Genomic DNA, 23,988 nt, shown 5'->3' with positions numbered 1-23,988 from the left:
ATACACAGGATGAAGATAAATGGAGCTTGTTCCCTGTGTCCACTTCAGACTGATGAGATAAAAAACCATTTAGGTACCTCTGGAACGGTTTTGGGCACTCTTGACACTCAATTGGAAATTCTGCTCAGTGGCAACATCAGAAAAGTGATTCTCGAAGGCTTTCTCACCAATATAGCCTAGAGCTCTTTCCTTCTATAATTGAGGTTGTACCACGATGAGAGAAAGTTTCCTTTGCTCACTACTCGCTTTATGACCCTGTCAAGGAGAGGGTGAGGCTGAAAAAGGCGGAAAGCAGGAGTGGAAATCTCAACAATAGAAAATTCCACCCAGTGCATGGAATTTTCCATAGAATCCCTACAGTGTAGAAGGAGGCCATTCAGCCCATCGAGTCTGCACTGACTCTCTGAAAGAGATCTTACTCAGGCCCACAGCCCCAAATTATCTCCAGCACCCTGCACATTTACCTTGGCTAATCCCCCTATCTGAGACGGCTGGGGACACTAAAGGACAATTCAGCATGGCCAATCCACCTAACCCATACATCTTTGGATTGTGGGAGGAAACCAGAGCACCCGAAGGAAATCCACGCAGGCACGAGGAGAATGTGCAAACTCTGCACAGTCACCCAAGGTTGAAATTGAACGTGGGTCCCTGGTGCTGTGAGGCAGCAGTGCTAATCACTGTACCATTGTGCTGCTCCATTTTCTGCCTATTCCCGCTTTCTAGATCTTCTGGTTCTGCTGACAGACCCCCACACTGGCTGGGGGGGTGCAAACAATAAGAAACTTCACTACCAACGCCAGGACTGGTAAATCCCACCATCACATCAAGACACGTCGCAGTAGGGGATGGGGGGCGGTGGGGGGGAGTCCCATCACATTAAGAGAGAGTTGACAACATCACTGCAAGTGGGATATGGAAAAAATCTGTTCTTCTTTTTCGCAAAGGGAGTGGGAGCATTATGCTATATATGGTCATAATTCATCTGATCTGGTGTGTCTGTGTCAGGCTGGAATTCTCCAGCTGTTCACGCCAGCAGGATTCTCCTATCCCACCAGCAGTGCACCCCCGCCCCTGGGTTTCCCACCGGCATGGGATGACGTCAATGGGAATTTCCATTGACAGCGGCGGGACCAGAGAATCCCGCCACTAGCAAACAACAAGCCACCTTTCGCCAGAGGGTAACACGTGGCTGGGAGAATGTCACCCTCAGTATCTGCAATAAACTTGTTCCTTAGAACTGACCTTGAGAAGCATAAAAGCACCAAAAAATGTGGACTTTGAACAAAAGAAATCTAATCTGGGCCTGCTCCATTTTAATGATCTAATCAGAACCTGTCATCTGTTCCTTACGTGTGATGGCACAGCCAAGGCATTTAAACAGCATAGCTCACTGTCACAGACAGGACAATCTGGACTCGGTCAGAGCGCTGCCTGATATCCTCCAAGGATGTATGCTGATCTCACTCAGATTATTAGCTCCCAGTAGCAAGCAGAGACAGGATTCCTCATCAGAAGGGCATGAAATCCACCATAAGGTTTTGCTTGGCTCACACTGAAGTGCCACTTTTGCCAGCTGAGTATAGAACAAGATTGGCAGAGCCCGTAGTCACGATGCTACTTCTTACGTCGCTTCTCTGCCAGTGTTCAGGGTTCACAGAGATAAAATTGGCAGAAAATGAATCGAAACATTTACAAAGCAACCGGTAACCAAATCTGTCCTCCAGTCAGCAATATGTGAATAGTTTTATACAGGAATATAATTATAAATAGAATTATAATATTGAGTATGGCTGAAAAAAACACATGCTATTGAAGCTTTTCGACTTGTACTTATCATGACTCATCACCTAGTCATCAGTGTAGTGTAGCTGTATTTCAGGCAGACATATAGGGTCAATGCTACCAAAAAAATTATAAGTGTTGAATTCATGTGAAAACCACAGTAAATAACTTTTTTCAGCGGGACTTTCAAAATGAATCTCCCAAACTCTGTGCACTGCAGAGTGCACTAGTGTAAATCTCATTAAAAATCAGTGGGTGGGGCCTATTCCCACTGGAGAAAGCATAGCACTGAGTGGGCTACTGCGCATGCACCAATTTGTCAGTGCCGAGATTGGCGCATGCACAGCGGCCTCACGATTGCTGGCCAACTCAATGGCTGGCCAGCCCCACGATCTTGCATAGCCAGCCGTTCCCCCCCCCCACCTACAGCCCGATCGCTGGCTGCCCAAACGCATGCAGGGCAAGCCTCGAACTGCCCCCTTCTACCCCCACCACAGCCCTGATCTCCCGCGCCCCCCCCACGTGATTCCTCCCCCCACTCCCACTGACAATCCTGACCCCCTTCCCCTGCAACCCCGCAGTGCCAACCCTCCCCCCCTGCAGCCCTAGCAGACTGCCCCCTTCACCCTGATGGCCAGCCTCGATCGCTGCCCTCCCTCCCTCCTCACCATCACCGATTGCCCACCCAGAGACTCTGCCCCCAATAGGCGCTGCCCTCATTAGGCCCTACCCTCTTAGCCCCGCCCCATGTAGGGGGGGACAGGCTGGCACTCCCAAAGTGCCAATGCCCAGGGAGCAGCCCCCTACTGCCCAACCTCTGGAGGGGGCTCGGGGGGCAGGGGCGCGCTATGATTGACCCCACTTTACTCCAGCGGGGCCGGCCACTAGCTCCCTGCAAGTGGGGAGCTATAATAATGCCCGCTGGAGTAAAATGCTCCTGGCGGGGCTGGAGAGGCTAGTGAGCCCGGAGATTTCAGTCCTGCTAATGCCATTTAAATGATATTCAAATTACCTGCTGCATAATTTATGCACCTCAATGCCAATTTCAGGTACGGAGCTGACAGCGCTGAAAATCCAGTGCTGGGAGACACATACAGGGCTGGACACCTAGCACGAATTATGCATTCAGCTAGTGCTTGGATCTTCCGGTTCACTGCATGGGTTTCCTCTGGGTGTTCTGGTTTCCTCCCACAGTCCAAAGATGATTGGCCAAGGTAAATTGAGCCTAGTGTCAGGGGATTTAGCAGGGTAAATATGTGTGGTTATGGGAATAGGGCCTGGGTGGGATTGTGGTTGTTGCAGACTCGATGGGTCAAATGACCACTTCTGCACTGTAGGGCTTCAATGATTTATGTTAACTTCACCTAAATGAGAGAATCGCAGCCATAATATTTCTAAATTAAATAAATAAATTTATGTAAATTGAATTTTAAATTAGTTTCTATATTAGAGTGGCATGGTTAGCACAGTGCCAGGGATTATGGTTCAGTTCCCGGCTTGGGTCACTGTCTCTGTGGAGTCTGCACATTCTCCCCGTGTCTACATGGGCTTCCTCCGGGTGCTCCGGTTTCTACCCATAGTCCAAAAATGTGCAGGTTAGGTTGATTGACTATGCTAAGTTGACCCTGGTATCAGGAGATTAACAGGGTAAATATGAGCGGTTATGGGAATAGGGCCTGTATGGGATTGTGGTCAGTGCAGAGTCAATGGGCCAAATGGCCTCCTTCTGCACTGTAAGGATTCTATGATTCACAGTAACTTCACTGCAGTGTTGATGTAAGCCTACTTGTGACGCTAATGAGTAAACATTTTAAACTTAAATTACCATTTTTAAATATATCTCAGTAACATCGGACATCTGCACTAACCTCCAATTGTATTAATATATTTAATATCATTTCAAATATAGCAAATCATTCTGTTTGAAATTCTCTCTAACTTGTGGTCACATTTCATGCATTTTACATACAGCTATGATAAACAAATCCAATAAGCAATTCAGGCAAAACTTCTTTTCCCAAGAAAGTGCTGAGAATGGGGTCCTTACCTCTACATGGAGTAGCGGAGACAAATAATATCTTTGAATGCAGTAGAAATCTAAATAAATGCAAGGGGTGGGGGAAGAATTGGAAGGATTTGCTAATAGTTTGAGATTGAATAAGAGGCTCATGCAGAGCCTGAACACCAGCATCAATCAGCTGGGCCAAATAACCTGTTTCTGTTTATCTAGCCATCTATGCAAAATCTGGGCTAATATGAATTATGAGCACAGGGATACAAATTGTATCCTGTGGATTTCCATGAGGCATTCTGTTCATACTATATGTGAAAATGAATGCTGCTAAAGATGTAGGTCAGCTTAATTAGGCAGTTTTACCAACAGTGCCAATACACCATGTTTCTTTGGAGACAAGGTCTATTGCAGTCAGAGGAGTAATGAGTACTAGGAAGACTGCAAATTGCAACACTCAATTTTTAATTCCCTTCATATGCATTTTTAAGGGAAACCAGTTGTTAGGATATAAGGAATAATTCACCAATCCTGTGCTTGTGATGTTGTGACGTAGAGATGCCAGTGTTGGACTGGGGTGAACACAGTAAGAAGTCTCAGAACCTACCATATACCTGACGAAGGAACACCATTTCCGAAAGCTTGTGGGATTACTGTCAAATAAACTGGTTGGACTCTAACGTTGTGTTGTGATGTCCCATGTTGTTCCATATTTATCATTTATCCAGACACGGTGGCACAGTGGTTAGCACCACTGTCTCACCGCGCCAGGGACCTGGGTTCAATTCCAGCCTCTGTTGGGTGACTGCCTGTGTGGAGTTTGCATGTTCTCCCTGTGTCTGCATGGGTTTCCTACTCCGGTTTCCTCCCACAGTCCAAAGATGTGCAGGTTAGGTTGATTGAACATGCTAAATTTCTCCTAATGTCAGGAGAATTAGCAAGGTAAATATGAGGGGTTATGGGCATAGGGGTTGGGTGGGATTGTGGTCAGCGCAGACTTGATTGGTCAAGTGGCCTCCTTCTGCACGGTAGGGATTCTATGACTCCGTTTAAGAGCAAGTTTGAAAATCGGAGCTACATTTTTTGAATCCTGAACTCTGAAGTGTCTTCTTTGAGAACATTTCTTGATTATTAAGTGTGCAGAATTGGTGCATTTTCTCTTCCAGTTTGATATGATGTCAGCCCCATGACATCTATAAAGAGCAATAATGCTTGTACAAATTGAACTGTGTTTGGAAATGACTATACAGCAATATTCTTTATTTCCCTGGTAGATAAAAAATAGGTTGAAGTTTTGAATTGACATCTTTTTATTTCAAAAATATACTTTATTCATACATTATTTGGAAACCAGTACAGAAACACTTCCAGTCATTACAACATAAAATGCGATCATATTTACGTTTTCCCTAAGATCAAAATTTACACTGTATTCAGTCGAAGAATGTCACGTATATTTCAATACAAGTCCAAAGGTCTTTGTGAAACAGTGTACATTAGTCAATTGAACTTTGTGGTGCTTTAAAAAAGATGTGATGATGTGGAGGTGCCAGCATTGCACTGGGGTAGAGACAATAAGAAGTCTCCCAACACCAGATTAAGGTCCATCAGGTTTATTTGTTATCACAAGCTTTCGGGGTGCTGCTGCTTCATCAGGTGAATGGAGAGGTGCCATGTTTGTGAACCCACCTCTCCACTCACCTGATGAAGGAGCAGCGCTCTGAAAGCTCATGATACCAAATAAACCTGTTGGATTTTAACATGGTGTTCTGAGACTTCTTAATAGAGTTACTCACAGTTAGAGATTATCAATGGTCCAAGGGCTTTATCCAGTTGCTGGCCCTTCAATCTACATTGGCTGAAAGGCCTTACACCATGGCCTTTCCCCATTGAATCCACACCAGTTAGTCCAATGTATAATTCCAGCATTATTTTCATAGAATCATAGAACCCTACAGTGCAGAAAGAGGCCCTTCGGCCCATTGAGTCTGCACCGAACACAAACCCACCCAGGTCCCACCCCCATATTCCTACACATTTTACCCACTTATCCCTCTAACCTACACATCTCAGGACACTAAGGGGCAATTTTTTAGCATAGCCAATCAACCTAACCCACACATCTTTGGACTGTGGGAGGAAACCAGAGTACCCGAAGGAAACCCACACAGACATGAGGAAAATGTGCAAATTCCACACAGACAGTGGCCCGAACCGGGAATCGAACCCAGATCCCTGGAGCTGTGAAGCAGCAATGCTAATCACTGTGCTACTGTGCCACCGTGTTGATTTTCTGTTGAGATTTCCTGTATTTTTAATATTTTATCCTCATTTAAAGTCATACTAATGATCAATGCGTCAAGATACCAGCAGTATCAACGAACAGAGTTCATCAGCTACAGAGAATCGTGTTAATCTGCATTATGTTCTAAACCTTTGTCATGAGCACTACTAGTGGGTTGCAGATGACAATGAGCAGCGGAGAAGTAAATAATCATGAGTAATTAGCACTGTGTAATTGAATGGGTTCCAATCAGCACTGTTTAACTGCGCATGTTAAATCAACACTAGGTTACTGAACACTGTCAAAAGAACACTGCACAAGTGAACTGCCTCAAAGCTGCACAGTGTAACCAAACAGTTACATGGATGAATGACAATGAAGGAGATGGTGGAGATACAGCAGAAGTGTGCAACAAAATCCAAAAAGACATTAAGAAATTTGCAGAATGAGTATACAATTGGCAAATGAAATTCAACGCACAAAATTGCAATGGGGTGAATTTTACAGTCCCATGTGCCACGGGAATCAGAGCGGGTGAGGGGTGGGCCATGGAAAGGTCCATTGACCTCGGGTGGAATTTTCTGGTTTCGGGCCAAGCAAGGCTGAAAAATGCCATCCAATGTGTTTGCAGTAAAGACAGATCCATGTCCGCATTTATACCTGACAGAGACTTCTTCCAGTCCCTCTTCATTTAAGTTCACCAACAGATCCTTATATACCTTTTTTCCCTTCATATGTTTGTGTAGCTTCCCTTTCAATGCATCAATGCTAGTTGGCTTAACCACTCTTTGTGGTAATGATTTCCACACACCTCTGTCTCATTTGGCCACTTATTTTCCAAGTGGAGTGATACCTCAGCCAGCTTAGCAATGTTTCGGGGGGCAATTTATTGAGGTGGCTGTGAGACACTGCAAGCCCCTTTATGCATTGGTCTCAAAACTATGAGGGCAGCTACCTGAGCCAGCCTGGCAGCAAGCTATGCTTGTCTGGCACCATGTGAGCTGCCACTGCAGCTGTGAGACTTTAGTGGCACATTGAACTGCAAAGAAACTGTGACTTTAGCCATGGGACTAATGCTATATCATACACAGTTTCACCCTCTGGCAAACTGGCACTTGCCTGACCCTGTCTCCCTGCCTAGCCTGCAGTTCACTTGTACCCAATGGCACACAGTGTACAAATCCTGTTTCTGCACCTTCCATGCAGTACATTTTCAAAGTTTAAAATTTATTTATTGGTGTCACAAGTAGGCTTACATTAACACTGCAATGAAGTTACTGTGAAAATCCCCTAGTTGCCACACTGTGGCACCTGTTCTGAGGGAGAATTTAGCATGGCCAATGCACCTAACCAGCACATGTTTCAGACTATGGGAGGTAACTGGAGCACCCAGAGGAAACCCATGCAGACACAGGAAGAATGTGCAGACTCCGCACAGTGACCCAAGCCAAGAATCAAACCCGGGTCCCTGGCGATGTGAGGCAGCAGTGCTAACCACCATGCCACTGTGGCACCCAAGTGCAGTGCAGTGTGAATGTGAGCATCTGAGCAATTGGTCGCGAGAGGCAATAGTTTATTCTTCACTGTCTTCCATCTTTTCTTCCACTACTGCCAGGCCAGGTTGCAGTTCTTACCTGAAAGGACAAGGTACAAGAGTAGGGTTATATTGAGGGGAAAGCAAGGGCTGCTGGCTGAAATCATCTACAGAAGATATTGTGAAATGAGGGAGAATCGGGATGTTAATAGAAGAGTGAGGTATAAGTACAACATAAAATTCTATGATTTAAACATGGCCAATGCCTGAGTTATTTCTGCTGCAATGATGAAAAACCCAATGGGTGTAATGACAAATGGAGGTATCTTTTCCATTGGTTGACTTCTTTTGCCTGTGGTTATTCCTAACCTCACCCTTCAGGAGAAGTGCAGTGCAATGTATTTGCCAGTGTAACTGACTTGGCTGATTAGCTGATAGAATGTGCAAGTTGTGAACTGTGGGTGTGCAGCAATGCTGTGTGTGAGGGAGAGGAGAAGCTCTGAATGTGAGACATGAGTTGTGATTGATATCAATCATGGACAGGTGGATGATGAAGGTGAATATTGAGCAGCATGTAAGGCTAGTGGAGCTGTTTGGTGGGATATGGCCTTTGAAAATGCATTCATTTACCAAGAAAACATGGGAGAAGTAAGTGAATTCCTTTTAACACAGCATTCAGATCCTAGGAGCTGGCTGCCATTGACCAGCTAATATTCCCACTGTCTTCCCAGAAATTTTCTGGATGACCTTCTAGCCTCCTGCTGACAGATGATGCCACTCCTCCACTGTATCTCTTCACCATAGCCTCCATTTGGTCAGAATTTTAACACTCAGCCTGTTATGGGAATTAGAGCGGGCGAGGGGCAGATCAGGGAAAGGCCGTTGACTTCTGATGAGATTTTACAATTTTGAGATGAGCAAGACTTCTTCTGATGCCCAATATCTTCTGAAATTAAAAATATCCATCCTTTGACATTGGTATTTTTTATATGTTTCCTGGCTTTCTGCTATGCCTGCCTTTTAGCAATGGTCATTGAGGCCTGCATTACTTCGGTACCGACTAACTCCTTAGGATGAGATTTTACAGCCTCAGTCGAGCGACACAGGAAAATCCCACCCAAGGTCAATGGATATTTCTGTTGTCCGCCTCTTGCCCACTCCGATTCCTTGGCAGGCAGGGCGGTAGAATTCTGGTGTTAGTCTTTTGCACAAAAAATGAACATTGCTTGTCCTTATCTATTTCATCGTTTGTCATTCAATGCTTCTGTAAATTGAAGATTCATTGGACAGTACCAATGCACACATTCCATAATGATAGTGAGGTGTATTTCCGCTTCCAATACAAATACAGGTCGTGTATATATTATCTGAAATCCTCAGGGCTGATTGCATTTCGGATTACAGACACTTTAGTTTTTGAATACCATGTATAAGTCTAGGCCTACTTACATAACAATGGCTTAAGCCTAGGTTTATTATAGTCTAAAGTCAGTACAATGTCTAAAAAAGTAAGATGTGGCCCTGAATAAAAAATACAGGCTACCAGTAATAATTTCCCAAACATAGTACCATAGAAAAGTTAGCAAAATGAACAATGCAGACAAAAATAACATAAAAACTAGAAGCAGGAGTAGGCCAATTCCAGCCTGTTCCACCATTCATTATGATCATGACTGATCATATTCAATGTCCCGATCTCACCTTCCCCCCATATCCCTTGATCCCTTTAGCCCCAAGAGCTATATCTAATTTCTTCTTGAAATCTGCCAACGTTTTGGCCTCAACTACATTCTGTGGTAGTGAATTCCACACGTTCACCACCCTCCGGGTGAAGACATTTCTCCTCACCTCAGGCGTAAATGGTTTACCGCTTATCTGCAAACTATGACCCCCTAATTCTGGACATCCCCACCATTGGGAACATTCTTTTCAAATCTATCCTGTCTAACCCTGTTAGAGTTTATAAGTTTCCATGAGATCGTCTCTCGCTCTTCTAAATGAATACAATCCTAACAAGGTAAACAGTGCAGACAAACACAACACTTCCCGCGTTAAAGGTCAGACATTGTTGGCGAAGTTGGTGACGGCTCAGGTCAGAGACTTGCCACACTGAAGGCCGATGATGTTCAAAACAAAGTGTGGTTTTTGGATGTGTTCTCTTTTCAGATTTATTAATAAAGAATACGTGACCTGTAAAACTCAAATTTAAGTAGCTGCCTTCATATTTCCTTAACTGTTCAGTGTTAATGGTGCTTTTATGTCTTTTAATCAGTCATTTAGCACCAAAGAGATGTTCAGCCCTACTTGATGAAGAAGATCTGTATCATTGCTCATTGGGTTTGATGTTTCGAAGTTGATGATTTCATTAAATATTTGTCCATATCTGATATTTATTGTGTGCATTTACAATTTTCTTGCTCATGCTAAAACCTTGCATGAAGGAGAATTTAAGCCCTAAATTTACGTTATCTGCCAAGGAATGCTTCACCCTACCAGCAAACAAAAACTCAGGAAATAGGAACAGATATAGACCATTCAGCCCATCGAGTCTGCTTCACCAGTCAATATGATAATGACCAATTTTGGGCTTCAACTCCATTTTCCCACCCACTTCCCATTTCCTTAATTCCCTGAGATACCAAATATCTATCTATCGCAACCTTAAATGTATTCAACAATGGTGCATCCCCAACTTTCTGGGATAGAGAATCCTTTCCTACCTTTAATTGAAGTAAGGTCTCCTTATCCCAGTCAACCGTCTGCTTGATAGGAAATGAACGAGGGGTAACAAGCTCAGCACCCAATATAAGCTCAGTTTGTGCACACAATTTTAGAAAGGACTAAAATTCTCAGTCCATGTCCTCCATTTTGGAAACCGAGCTTTCTTCTTGTTTGGACATTAGCTTTCAACACTGTATTGAAAGCTATGGATTTGAATTAAACTTACCGGTATTGGCAAATGGCATGAGAGAAATAGAGAGTAAGTGGGGCCCTGACTTAGTTATGTTCCTTTTCTTAATTCGCTATTTGTAGCACTGGTGTGTTGGAGTGTTGGATCAGGGTCTGACAGTGGGGCAGCATTCAACTGTCCTTCCCTTCCTGAGGTCATTGACCCTCACTTGGTCCTGAATCCTGGTTCATGGCGCCATGCTCCTGCTTATGACTGTATCTATCACCTCCAGTCCATGCCTGTTTGGTCTGAGAAGCTGGTTTCTTCCCCGTCTCTGCGGCAAATGATATTTCCCATTCCCGAGTAGGACTTCCAGGGACGATCAGAGAACAGGCAGGGAATCAGTCTTCGCACATTGCTTTCTGAAGCTCTGGAAGCAACGTCGATTGCAGCTATTCTAAAGAGTCCCCTTCAGGAGAAATCCTTCCATTGACAAGGGTCTGCACTCTATGATTGATTGAAAAAATTGGATGTTAATCGTGCCATGACTGAGTTCACCAGTCAGGGGAAAGTCCCTCTCTGACAAGAAGTTCCAGCTCCTCCCTTCCCCCACTAAGTGGGTGGGTTTGGTAAGGAAAATCTGCCTCTAATGCTCTCCTCAGTGGTCACATACCCTCTACCTTTTGTAAATTTTATTTTGTTCAAAATCCTGCTGTCTCCTATTCCACACCAGGTACTGACTTTCATATCTGCCCAAGCTGGGGGAAATTGGGGGGGGGTTTGGCACAATGGCAAGTGGAGGCATAAATTTGTGCGCCCTAGCAGCAGCGCCATATCTGTCACCTTCCTGCTCCAAACCCCCAACATGTGGGTATTTTAACCTCAGATAGGGAGGCATCAAATTTGCCCATTGGTCAGTTGAGCCCTTAAATGGCAAATCAAACCTCTTAAGGGTGTCCTCCCACTGTCACTGGGATTTGTCCTATGGTTGGGGAGCCCCATGCCAAGCGTCCAGGCTGCCTGGTAAAAACTGGCAGCCTGGTGACCAGACCAGAGGGGGGGTGCTTCCTGTTTGTGCATCATGTACACATTGGAGCTCTCCCCCCCGCCCACATTTTGCTTGTCTTGCCCATCCCTGCCAGCTTAAAAGACTGGTCTCATATTGTTGTGAGCTCCTGGTTCCTTATCTTCAGCGGACTTGTTGCAGTTCCAGCAGTAGCCAATGCCCCCATTGGTGCTGCACAGTCAAGACATTCAATATTTGATTGGCTGGCAGCTTTCAGAGGCAGGACTTCCTCTGAATTGGGAATAGAAGAGCCGTTACAAGTCAATTAAATGTCCAATGGCTAAATGCAGGAGGGCTCGCCCCCAACGTTTATGAGGTGATTGGAAGGCGGAGCACCCTCCCTTATAAAATTCAACCCCAAAGCTCATTGACCTATTACCCCACCTTTGCTGATTTACATTAGCTGGAATGGAATAGTCTGTTAGGCGCCACCAAATGTCTAGAAATCAGTAAAGGGGAAAGAAAGCAAGGGGTTTGAACTCCAGATATTGCTATGTTTAAGTTGTTGCTCGGAGAATGGGGTATGTAATTAAGCAAAATGCAGGTTTCTCTTTTGCTTGTTGCTATATCAGGCCAACCAAGAAATGCTGAAGTTCAGCCGATCATTCTGAGACTTTAGCCCATGACTTTCTGACCAAGATTACTTAATCACCTCAGGTTGCAAGGGCTCCACTTTCCACTCTTGGCATTGAATTGAGTGGATTACACTGGAGTCCAGGAAACACAATCACACTCCTGCAGATACAGGGATGATCTTCAAGGAATTGCTGGGTCATGGGGATTGCTTTGTGAGACACTATCAGTAGGAGTGTGGGAGATTTTGGATGGCTCAAGGACAGATTCACAAGGCAACTGCCCAATAAAAGGCCATGTAATCTGATTGTAAATGAGGGATGCTCATCATGTGCGGGTGAGTGGAGGTACACCTACCTCATTTAGCCCTTAACCCTAATTGCCAGGGAAACCAGTGAGTCTCAGCCAATGATGTGGTAGGGGTGGAAGGGGAGATGTGGGTAAAAATTCACAATCCACATTCAGCAATGTAATCAATCCTGGAGTAATTAATTGTTTATTTATTTATTTATTAGTCACATGTAGGCTTACATTAACACTGCAATGAAGTTACTATGAAAATCCCCTAGTTGCCACATTTCAGCACGTGTTCGGGTACACTAAGAACAAAGAACAAAAAAACAGCCCGGGAAACAGGCCCTTCGGCCCAACGAGCCCGCGCCGCCATCTCAAAACCACCAGTCCCCCTCTCCATCCATGACCTTTGTCTAATGTTTTATGGCAGGGAGGATTTAGTATGGCCAATGCGCCTAATCTGCACATCTTCAGACCATCGTATAGGAGCTAGTGGAATAAAGAAACCAGCCTATTTGAGCACTATTCCTCTTTCTCAGAGCACTGCACACACTGCTGGTGCTACAGCAAAGGTCTTCCCTCAGCCACAATCTAGGCAGCCCACATGTTGTCTGCGCTTCACATTAAAGTTTGGATAGGTTTGGTAGCACCATGGCGGAAGTTCTGCTCCTCCCCAGAGCTCTGCTCACCCATTCCCAGCCCTCTCAAGGCTTCTGAGGTGTTTAGATCTTGTTTTCCCCCAAGATGCTGGCATCTGTTGCATCTCAAAATGGCATTGTCTCCTGTGGATTCCTCAACACAGTTTCCGGTGTGAAAAACAACTCCACACAATTTTTTTTTCTCTACAGCAGATATGCCCGCCAGTGATTGGCCTGAGACTGCTGCCTGACATCTGAACTGAGGAGCAGGGATTTTATGTCTCCAGAAGCACTGGGAGGACATTTGAATCAGTGGACCATTGTAAGGTAGGTAGAATATTACTGAGCTACTATGACTAAGTCTTCAGTTCCTGAAAAAAACGCAAGCCTGGGCAAAACTAATAAACATCTTTTCCAATCCAAAAGATGTGCTGGTTAGGTGCATTGGCCATGCTAAATTCTCTCTCAGTGTACCTGAACAGGTGCCAGACTAGGGGATTTTTATAGTAACTTCATTACAGTATTAATGTAAGTCTATTTGTGACACTAATAAAAAAAAGTCTAATTCATAGAATCCCTACAGTGCAGAAGGAGGCCATTCAAATCTCCACCAACTCTCTAACAGAGTATTTTACCCAGGCCCATTCCCCCACCCTATCCCTGTGAACCCACATATTTTACCATGGCTACTCCCCTAACATCCTAGGACACTAAAAGGCAATTTAGCATTGCCAGTCCACCTAACCTGCACATCTTTAGACTGTGGGAGGAAACTGGAGCAGCCGAAGGAAACCCACAGGGAGAACGTGCAAACTCCGCACAGACAGTGGCCCAAGCTGAGAATCAAACTTGGGTCCCTGACATTGTGAGGCAGCATGCTAACCAGTGTTAGGGAAGAGGGAGGAAGGACTTTGCCATACGCTATGGACATCTCTCTCTGTGTACAAATTTACACAGAACAACGTGACCTTGTTTTCTGAGGCTGGGTTGAAGGTCTGCATATAGGATGGGGCATGTCAGGCACTGAGGCCAGCATGCTCAACTTGTGTTCCTCCACTAGCTTTAATTAATTTTTTGCTCTCCCATCAAGTGAGGCTCCATGCTGGAAATTCCAACTTATATAATGTATCCACTCTGGTCACACATTTTCTAAAGTAAACAGTTATTGATTGAATGCTCCTTTCAAAGGAACTGCATATCCTTTCCATATACATTGAGACGCATCAGCCAAACCACTTCTTGAATGGAAATAAATACAGAATTTTTATAGCAAGATAGAAGTAACTGATAATTATTTCTGGAAGTGAATCATAAGAGTGTGTGCTTGTCCCCTGCTGTATACTTAATGAGATCGCTAAATGTTCAGGGGCGTGTTAAGTTGGGAACCAAAATCTTTTGCACGCACTCACAAAGTCAGCTGGGGATGCCTATTTACAGGTAGCAACACGTAAAGCAAATATCAGTGACGAAACAGTAATTGTATTAATAATTTCAGAGATTTACTTATCAGGCTGTTCAAAGATATGGTGGACTGGATTTTCATTCATTACTCTGATCCATGTTGAATGGTGCAAATATTGGGAAATTAGGACAAGGAGGCCTATTCGTAGGAGGCTCCCAGCTTTTCTCAATACCTAGGAATTTCCTAGAATTGGGGATGCCCTCCTAGAAATCCAAGAGATCAGGATAAGGAATAGACTAGAGAAAAGAGCAGGTCAGAGAATGAGGGATGTGGAAGGGAACAGGAGATGGGAATGGGTATTCTGGGAAGAGCAATGAAGACTAGGCAATGGAGACTCCAGGAAAGAAGAAGATCAGGAATGGGAAATTATGAGATGCAAGAGGAAGGAATTGAGGAGAGATCGTAGTTAGGGATCAGGAGATTGGGCTCAAATAGGGGGCACGGGGAAAATGGGTTGGGACTGGGCATTAAGACCAGCATTGCCCGCAGAGCCAGGAGCAATTCAGTGAAAACAATCCTTCACCAAGTCTGAAATTCAGAGAGCAGTTTTGAAATGTTGATGCTGAGCTGAGTGTAGAATGAAACGCTCTGTGAGAACAGTCCCAAACATTGGCCTTGGTGAGATCTCTCAGCTTGCTTCAGGTTATTCTGTGCCTCCAGGTTCCACAGGTCAAGTCCAATCACACATCAGTTCTGACTGAAGTTCCAAGTTCAGAGTTGTCATCCTCACACAGATCCTGAGCCCAAACCAAAGTCCACAGAGGCAGCAAGAGAAATTGGGCCTTTAAAAATGGCATTGAGCAGGGAGCCTGACTGCACATAGAGTAGGGGGATTCTTGTTATGAGTTCAGGGTGAATATCAGTGGGTTATGAGATTAGTGCTAGTTTCAAGTGGGATCACAGAATCATAGAATCCCTGCAGTGCAGAAGGAGGCCATTCGGTCCATCGACTCTGCAATGACTGTCTGATATAGTGGGAGGAATTTTCCCATCCAGTCTGCCAAGGGAATAGCAGCAGGCGGAACATGGAGACCATGCAAAGGTTCGTTGATCTCAGGCGTGATTTTCTAGCCTTGGGACGAGCAGGTAACCCCACACATTTACCTCACTAAAGCCCATAACCTATACATCTTGGGATACTAAGGCACAATTTAGCCAATCCATCTAACCTGCACATCTTTGGACTGTAGGAGAAAACTGGAGCATCTGGAGGAAACCCACGCAGACATGGGGAGAATGTGCAGAGTCTGCACAGACAGTCACCCAAGGCTGGGATTGAACCCAGGTCCCTGGAGCTGTGAGGCAGCAGTGCTAACGACTTTGCCATCCAATAATCTGCAGGATTTACAACATTCCCATTGGGATATTGGGGCAGTACACATAACTACCAGTTACATTTAGATTCCTAGTGAATGTTAACCATTAGATAACATGAATTACTGAAGGAATCACAATTCCTCCTATTTCTAGATGTTTCTCTATGAGTTGCTCTCCAATTCTTGGTTTCCCATCTTGGTTTGCTCATTGGTGATTCCCTGATTCATGGAATTGTTCCTCAGCAGCTGGTGATGCAAAACCCACAAACAAAAATGTCATGTGATCAGGTTTCCTATGATCAGGATGGGATTTTGCGATCCAGGTCAGGCAAGGCTCGTAAAATTCTGCCCGAGGCCAATGAAGAATTCCATTCTGCGAGCCTCACCTGCCCCGGAATCAGGGCAGGCGAAGTGGTAAAGTTCTGGCCCAGGTGTCACTCGGTAAAAAGTGGCACATGTGAAACCTCCAAGAGTGCCTCCAACCAGATTGGCAACCTTGTCTCCCTGCCATCTCTGTGCCCCAAACTAGGTTGTCCTCTGGCCCTGGCTCCCACTGCCCCTTCCCCATGTATTAAATGTAGATACCCATTTGGGAGATAGGACTCAATGCACCAACCCAAATCGCCATTGTCCACCTCTCACACTAGTTCTCCCTGGGACTGCCTGTGGGAAGCTGATAGGCCCAACGCAGCAATAGTAAAATCATAAATTCTCCTGACATAAGGAACTGGATATCTCTCCCTGAGTTTACCTTTGGAAACTTAGGGCCCTGCCAAGGTCAACAGAATTGAACACTTTTGGGGTTCTTTTGGACCATTTTAGAAGAAATCCTCAAACATTGTGGCCATGTACCTGCTGGAGTGCCACAGAATTCCTCTTATTTGCAGCCACAGGCTCCTGTTAGATGGTAAGAATCCTAGGTGGACATTGGTCAGCATATCTTAGTTACCCAGTGTTATGGACACAACGGGATTAATTTAAACAGTCCTGAATTCTCTTCTCACAACCTGTCTGCAAACAGAAAGGTGTTTTTTATTTTTGACTTCCCCTTTATTTTAATTTCCCTCATGTGTCCATGGGCAGCATGGTGGCACAGTGATTAGCACTGCTGTCTCACAGAGCCAGGGTTCTAGATTCAATTCCAGGCTTGGGTGACTGTGTGGAGTTTGCATGTTCTCCCCTTGTCTGTGTTGGTTTCCTCCGGGTGCTCCAGTTTCCTCCCACACTTCAAAGATGTGCAAGTTAGGATGACTGGCCACACTAAATTATCCCTTATTGACAGGGGTATTAGCAGTGTAGATATGTGGGGTTACAGAAATAGGGCCTGGGTGGGATTGTTGTCTGTGCAGGCTTGAATGGCCTCCTTCTACACTGAGAAATTCTATGAGAATCAAAAAGTCTAATGTAAATTTCCTTACAAGTAAGGTTGATTGTTACAGGGTGATCCATCTGTTCAGAAGTGAGACTTTCTTGGGCAAAAGCAGCATATAGAGTTGAGTTAGTGAAGGCACAACTTCCGATGTTCCAGTAGTTTGCAGATTTGTTAAGGGCCAGAGTTCTTTTTGCTGCTACCTACTTAGTGGTAAAATGGGTAGACAGTGCAGTCTGCTTGCCTGGAGCTAATGTTGTCTCTTCAGAGGTCAAATAGTGATAGCCTAGAACTTCTAACAGCTTGTTAATTAAAAGCAGTTCAGACAGCTGAAGCCTTGGCCATGAGATACTGGTTTCAGGTTGTTAAATAAGGCCCCCTGTTGAAAATTAGGTTGTTAGCACCAGATTGGAGCCTAGGAGTTGCAAATAGCCATCTTTGTTCATAACTGACCGGGGAACACATCTCGTGTGTGAGACCATTGTGCTGGCATGCCAGATATATTTAATCAAAATGTGGAGATGCCAGCATTGGACTGGGGTAAGCACAGTAAGAAGTCCCTCAACACCAGGTTAAAGTCCAACAGGTTTATTTGGTAGCACAAGCTACTAGCCAAAAGCTGTTGGAGCACTGCCCCTTCATCAGATGATTTAATCAACACATGGAGTGTTACATTCCGGGAGGTACGAGGTGTTAGCATTTTGTTCACCTTTAGACTGATCAGAAAATTCCAGAAGCTAGCATGTGATCAGCTGGAGCCTTTTTGTCAGCCCAGCAATTATCCATTTTGAAAGACAGAGAAAAAATAAATTTCGAAAGTATTCTAGCTGATGGAAATAGATATATATCTGTAGGTTTTCCATCTCGTCTCAACCGGGACACTAGAACGATGAACATGAATCAAGATTTTTGTTTTATTCATTCATGGGACATGGGTATCGCTGGTTGGCTAGCATTTATTGCTCCTCCCTAATTGCCCAAGGGCAACTGAGAGTCAATCACATTGCTGTGGCTCTGGAATCACATATAGGCCAGACCAGGTAAGGAAGGCAGATTTCCTTCTCTAAAGGACATTAGTGACCCAGATTAGTTTTTCTGTATCGACAATGGTTCCATGAACATCAGTAGGTTCTTAATTCCAGATATTTTTCTATTGAATTCAAATTCCATCGTCTATGCGGTGGGATTCAAGCCCGGCTCCCCAAAACATTAGCTGAGTTTCTAGATTAATAATCTAGCGATAATATACCACAAGGCCATCACCTTATGGAGGAATGACTCAATTTGTGGACCCACAGTCCAATGCACACTTAAATACTGACAACTTAATGAGGCAGCAAATAGGACTTCTTGTGACTAATGTGTTTACCAGGCCTGAAAAGGCCTACTGAAGCTACATTGTAACCTTTCAACCTCATCTTGCCACTGTCGTGAAAGCAAATGGCCTTCATTCTGAACCCTCTCCATAGTCTAACTCAAAGTCCAGATTTACTCATTCACCTCACATCTCTAAGTGCCTGAACTTGAACTTGTTGTTACCTCTTCCCCTTAAAATATTCATGAAAAATTGGCTGCCTTTCCCAGGAGAGCAATATGTTGCCCAGGCAACGTGATTTTAATATAAAAGGGTGCCAGGTGTTGTTTCATTATAAACACAGTCTTCAACAGCCAATTATGGTGATCTGTGGCCTAGGGAAGACATAGGGGAAAAAAATGAACCTTTTTTCCTTAGCTTACAATCACCAGCAGAGGCTGCCATTCCTTCATTGTCCTCCACAGCAACCTGGGAAGGAGGGCAACTGAAGGACAACTGTGTTAAATTATTTTAACTTAATTACAAAATATTAACAAAAAACAATTACATTTCTACTTCACTTTGTGAAGCACTATTTGTTAGATTTCTGCTGATTATGCAATGTCCTGTTTCTTATTCACAGGCAAATTCAAAAGCCGACCATCCAGTATGGAAGAAAACTCAGCAGAATATCACACAAGTGGTGAGTAATGCAGGAAGCCTTTAACACCAATCAGTATTGCTGCTCCTTCAGTAAAGATACATCCAGATCTTTAAGAAACTTTCAGATGATCTGTCGCCCTCAAAATCCGGTAAAAAGTCTGACAACACCAGGTTTCAGTCCAACCGATTTATTTGATAGTAAACTCACTAGCTTTCGGGTTAGTCCCTTCGTCAGGTGAATGGAGAGTCCTGGCCTCAGACAGAGCATATAAAGCACAGACAGTCTGTGAAAGCTAGTGAGTTTACTATCAAATAAATCGGTTGGACTGAAACCTGGTGTTGTCAGACTTTTTACTGTGTTTACCCCAGTCCAACGCCAGCATATCCACATCATGCCCTCAAAATCATCAGAGCAAAATACTGTGGATGCCGGAATCTGAAACAAAGGCTCTGATGAAGGATCTTCCTGACTCAAAAAGTTTTGCCTTTATTCCGACTCCACAGATGCTGTGATTTCCAGCATCTTCTGCCCTCAAAGTCATGTTTGGCCAGTGGAATCTGACTTTGGCAGGAGGGTGGAATAGCAAATTGGCTGCTCCATTTCCTCGCCACGCCCATACTCTTTTCCACTATTCAAGAAACAAAAACATGTGAGGAGAGAAATTAGAAAAAGAAAAATATCACACGCACAGATCAGGGTTACTTTTGTGCACGAGTGTAAGAGGAATGGTAATGAATCATTACCATTACACCTCTTGTGGCCTTCACTGGAAATAAAATACTGGAGAGTTGTAAAATGGGCTAACAATTCAGTATCATCTATTTCACACTATTTATTGAACAAAACAAAGCTGTATTCCACACTGTGGGATATAGCAGAATTGGAGGGCAAAGGAAACCTTGCAGGTTTCACAGGTTAAATTAAGTGAATCCACACCCACCTCTCCCGCCAGTCACAAAGGATGCAGTATTCCCCCCCTCCCTGATTGTTGGTTGCAGACTGCGCAGCGTTCTCTGCCCCTGTTCCCGACGTTCCGGGGGGGGTCTCAATGGTTTCTGGTCTCGCTGGTGAGGCCATCACATCTGATTCCCATTGATGGGGGCCACACATGATTCTCACCGATGAGGAATTTCACCAGCGAGGCACAGAGGCAAGTGAGCCTGGATGATTCCGTCCCGGGTCCACCTGTAATACGTAAATTCTAATTTGAATCGAACTTAAATATTACAATCAACCTCGTGCCCTTTTCCAGTGCCAGGCCGATCTCGCCAGATATCCAGTGCCTGCATGATTGCGAGGGGCAAGAAATCCCATTTCTCGGCTCTCTCGCAATGTTAGCAGTTAACCCTGTCCATCAGCTGGTGGGGTGAGATGGTAAGCGGTCACAATTTAACCTCGCCTCCTCCATCCTGCTAAGTTGGGAGATTCCCAGACTCGACCCTCCTTAACAAAGATCTGCCCTGAGCTCTCCAATGGAGAGGGTTCTTTTAGGGCTTCCAAGACCCACACAGTCCACAAAAATAGCAGGAAGAGGGGAAATTCAAATTCCCAACAGGCCGCATGATGGCGACCTCCCCAACCTCCCCCCCGCCCCGATCAATTGAATCAAAAATGTGAAGTGAGATTGCCTTGTGCCAGAATGGATCCTAATGCTGAATTCAGCCTGCATTTCCACAAGACTTTGAGAATCAGTGTATCATAGAATCCTACAGTGCAGAAGGAGTCCATTTGCCCCATCAAGTCTGCATCGACTCCGACACAGCATATTACTCAGCTCCTATCCATGTAACCCCACGTATTTATCCTGCTAACCCCCCTGACAATTTACCGTGGCCACTCAACCCAACCTGTACATCTTTGGAGTGTGGAAGGAAGCTGGAGCATCCAAGGAAATTGACGCAGACATGGGGAGAACATGCAAACTCCACACAGACATGGAAAGAACATGCAAACTCCACTCAGACAGACACACAAGGCTGGATCGAACCTGGGTCCCTGGTGCTGCAAGGCAGCAGTGCTAACCACTGTGCCGCCCCTGTGTAATGCCAGTGTAACACCAAACTGCTTCACTCTGTTGCAGCGCTTGATGTGAACACAACAGCTCATTCCAGTAGGTTCTAGTGCATTTACCAGGAGAAGAATTCCAATTAAGGCAAGTGTTATCTTCAATTTAAATTTTACCAGTTGATTACAAGACTGAGGAATGTTTCCCTGGTGAGTTTTTTTTTGAATGTGTTTTAGCTCATTTGCAATAAGAAACAACGCCAGTAGGAATAGAGGTTCTGTGTGTTTCTGATTCAACTTTAATAACCTATTAATAGTTGATGCTTCACTGCTGGATCCGAGATTCCCAGATTAGAATTTGTCACCTTCGCTGGCCTTCAAAAGCAGTGCAAAACAACTATTTAATGTGAAAGTCGCTATAAGGCCATCTAAAATGTGAGCCGTAAGAGGTTCATTAAAGGGCCGCCTGAGGAACTAATGGCCCATTTTCAGTCACTGTAAAATATGTTATCAATTTAAAATGCACAGAACCTATTTTCCCAGAGGCGTTTGTTTTGCATTACAACAGACCAAGAATCCATTAAAGCAAAATTAAACAGGGGAACATCCCATAGACTTGAAATCAACTGAGTTAAATTTATATTTAAGATTGTGCTTGCCTTAATCAGAATTTTACTCCTGGACTTCACTGGATTAAATCTCTGAATCAATATTACACTGGAAGCAAACTCCAGTTACAATGAATTAATTTTCCATTGCAAATCTGGTGTCAATTGAAGATTAGGTGGAGCAAATTGGATTTTTTAAAAACTATTAAAGACCCTTAAATTTGATCAGTAATCCTGTAGTTTGGTCCAAGGTGGCCCTGGGATCCAGCCTGCGGAAATAACTCACTCCTAAGTCTTGGTCAAGGACTCAAGTCCTTATACAAATGCAACTTAAATTCAGCATCATCGCCCATCAATGAAGATAGGTGATGAAGTGATATGACAAGCAGAGCACAGAGTGTGTTTGACAGAGACTACTGGAAATAAGGCATTCCAGGCTCTTCCAAGTAAAAGGACATTAGAACATAAGAAATAGGAGCAGGAGTCGGCCTTCTAGCCCGTCAAGCCTGCCCTGCCATTCAACAAGATCATGGCTGATCTGAAGTGGATCAGTTCCACTTTCCTGCTTTCTCCCCATAACCCTTAATTCACTGGTCTATCAGAAACCTATCTACCCGTGACTTAAATATATTCAATGAGGCAGCCTCCACCACTTCAATGGGCAGAGAATTCCAGAGATTCACCACCCTTTGAGTGAAAAAGTTCCTCCTCAACTCCGTTCTAAACTGCCTGCCCCTTATTTTGAGGCTGTGCCCTCTAGTTCTGTTTTCCTTTCTAAGCGGGAAGAACCTCTCTGCCTCAAAAGTAAAAGTAAAGTTTATTTATTAATCTCAAATAGGTTTACATTAACACTGCAATGAAATTACTGTGAAAATGCCTTGGTCACCACACTCCAGCGCCTGTTGGATACACTGAGGGAAAATTTAGCATGGTCAATGCACCTAACCAGCATGTCTTTGGACTGTGGGAGCAAACTGGAGCACCCGGAGGAAATGCATGCAGACACAGGGAGAATGTACAGACTCTGCACTGACAATGACCCAAACCAGGAGTCAAACTCAGGTCCCTGGGATTTAAAACCAAATAAAGTGACCGATCAACATGAGATTTTCACAATAACTTCATTGCAGTGTTAACGTAAGCCTACTTGTGACACTAATAGATAAACTTTAAAATGTTAACTCTTTCCAGAGGCATCTCTCTCTGCGCTCTAGCGACATGTGATCTGATATCACCCGTGATGTAAAATACATTGCTGTTAAACCCTTATCCGATAGCTAAGACCACCAGGGCAGGCAATCCCATTGTGGATTCCGCTGAGGCCTAGGCTTCAGTCCAGTATGTGAGTGAATTGGTTTCACCCCTGCTCCAATGCTGAATGAATGGAGTGCGAATAATATATCCTCCAGTCCCAGTCAGAAAAAGCTTCATTCCTCTCTGCAGTCTGAATGTAGTATATTCGCAGAGCAGGACTTCTGCTAGGGAAGTGGAAAATAGGTTTCTTTTTGTCAGAAACCTGCCTCCAGTGGGAAACTGACTGAAGTTTTAAGTTTCGCAGTGACAGATTCTTAGTTGACATGGCGATAGGCTTCCTGTCCGGTTAAAGCTAGTTGGGGGCAGGAATTGAAGCAGATTTCAGACACCAAGGCAACCACCATTGAGATTACTAGCTGTCCTGAGGAAAAGAGTTTGTGCCAAAGTCTTCCACTGCGGCACAGGGGAGTGAGATGTCACAGAGTGACTAGCGCTCTTGAGGGAAAGGGGGTTCTCTTCCTAGAGGGTGGCAGAGGCGAGCATCTCATCATGCAGCAGAGCACCTCTCTGTTCATTGCCATCTCCCTCTGCCTCTGATTCCTCCCCCTCCTCTATTTCTGCCTCCTGTCCTGATGAGCTGTCCTCTTCCAGGGCTTCTCCGTCCCTAAGTTCTATACTGCCCTGGGGGACCATGTTATGAAGAGTGCAGCAGACCATCGCAATGATCAGGAGGGTATTGCAGAGTTGCAGTCCAGGCACAGAAACTGCAGTGCCCCATCAGTTGTAAATCTGATGTGTTGTCCAGCCTTGATGAAGCAGTTAACTGGATGATGCGGCAATGAGGTGATGCAGAGGACTGCACTAATGTGGGTACACGTGACAGTAACCATCTGCCAAGAGACTCATAATCTCCTTTGGCACTGGATCTCAGTCATCTTCAGG

The 23,988-nt window shown here is 44.6% G+C and overlaps 1 protein-coding gene across 2 annotated transcripts in view; it reads left to right on the top strand.

The window, feature by feature from the left end:
* syt12 (synaptotagmin XII) overlaps positions 1-23,988 on the top strand; it is a 217,164-nt gene that overhangs the window by 142,213 nt on the left and 50,963 nt on the right. Inside the window, exons 2-3 of one of the 2 annotated variants that reach the window (XM_080190463.1) lie at positions 13,289-13,402; positions 19,160-19,219. In XM_080190463.1, coding sequence (XP_080046589.1) covers positions 19,186-19,219 — 34 coding nt within the window. In that variant the 5' untranslated portion in view covers positions 13,289-13,402; positions 19,160-19,185. Of the gene's footprint in view, positions 1-13,285; positions 13,403-19,159; positions 19,220-23,988 lie in introns of both variants that reach the window. The other variant, XM_080190462.1, reaches the window with a different exon arrangement.

The sequence above is a fragment of the Carcharhinus amblyrhynchos genome, chromosome 6, assembly GCF_965287045.1.
Source record: "Carcharhinus amblyrhynchos chromosome 6, sCarAmb.v2.hapA, whole genome shotgun sequence".
NCBI lineage: Eukaryota > Metazoa > Chordata > Chondrichthyes > Carcharhiniformes > Carcharhinidae > Carcharhinus > Carcharhinus amblyrhynchos.
The sequence above is the reverse complement of the archived record's forward strand: the minus strand, read 5'-3'. Positions and strand labels throughout refer to the sequence as shown.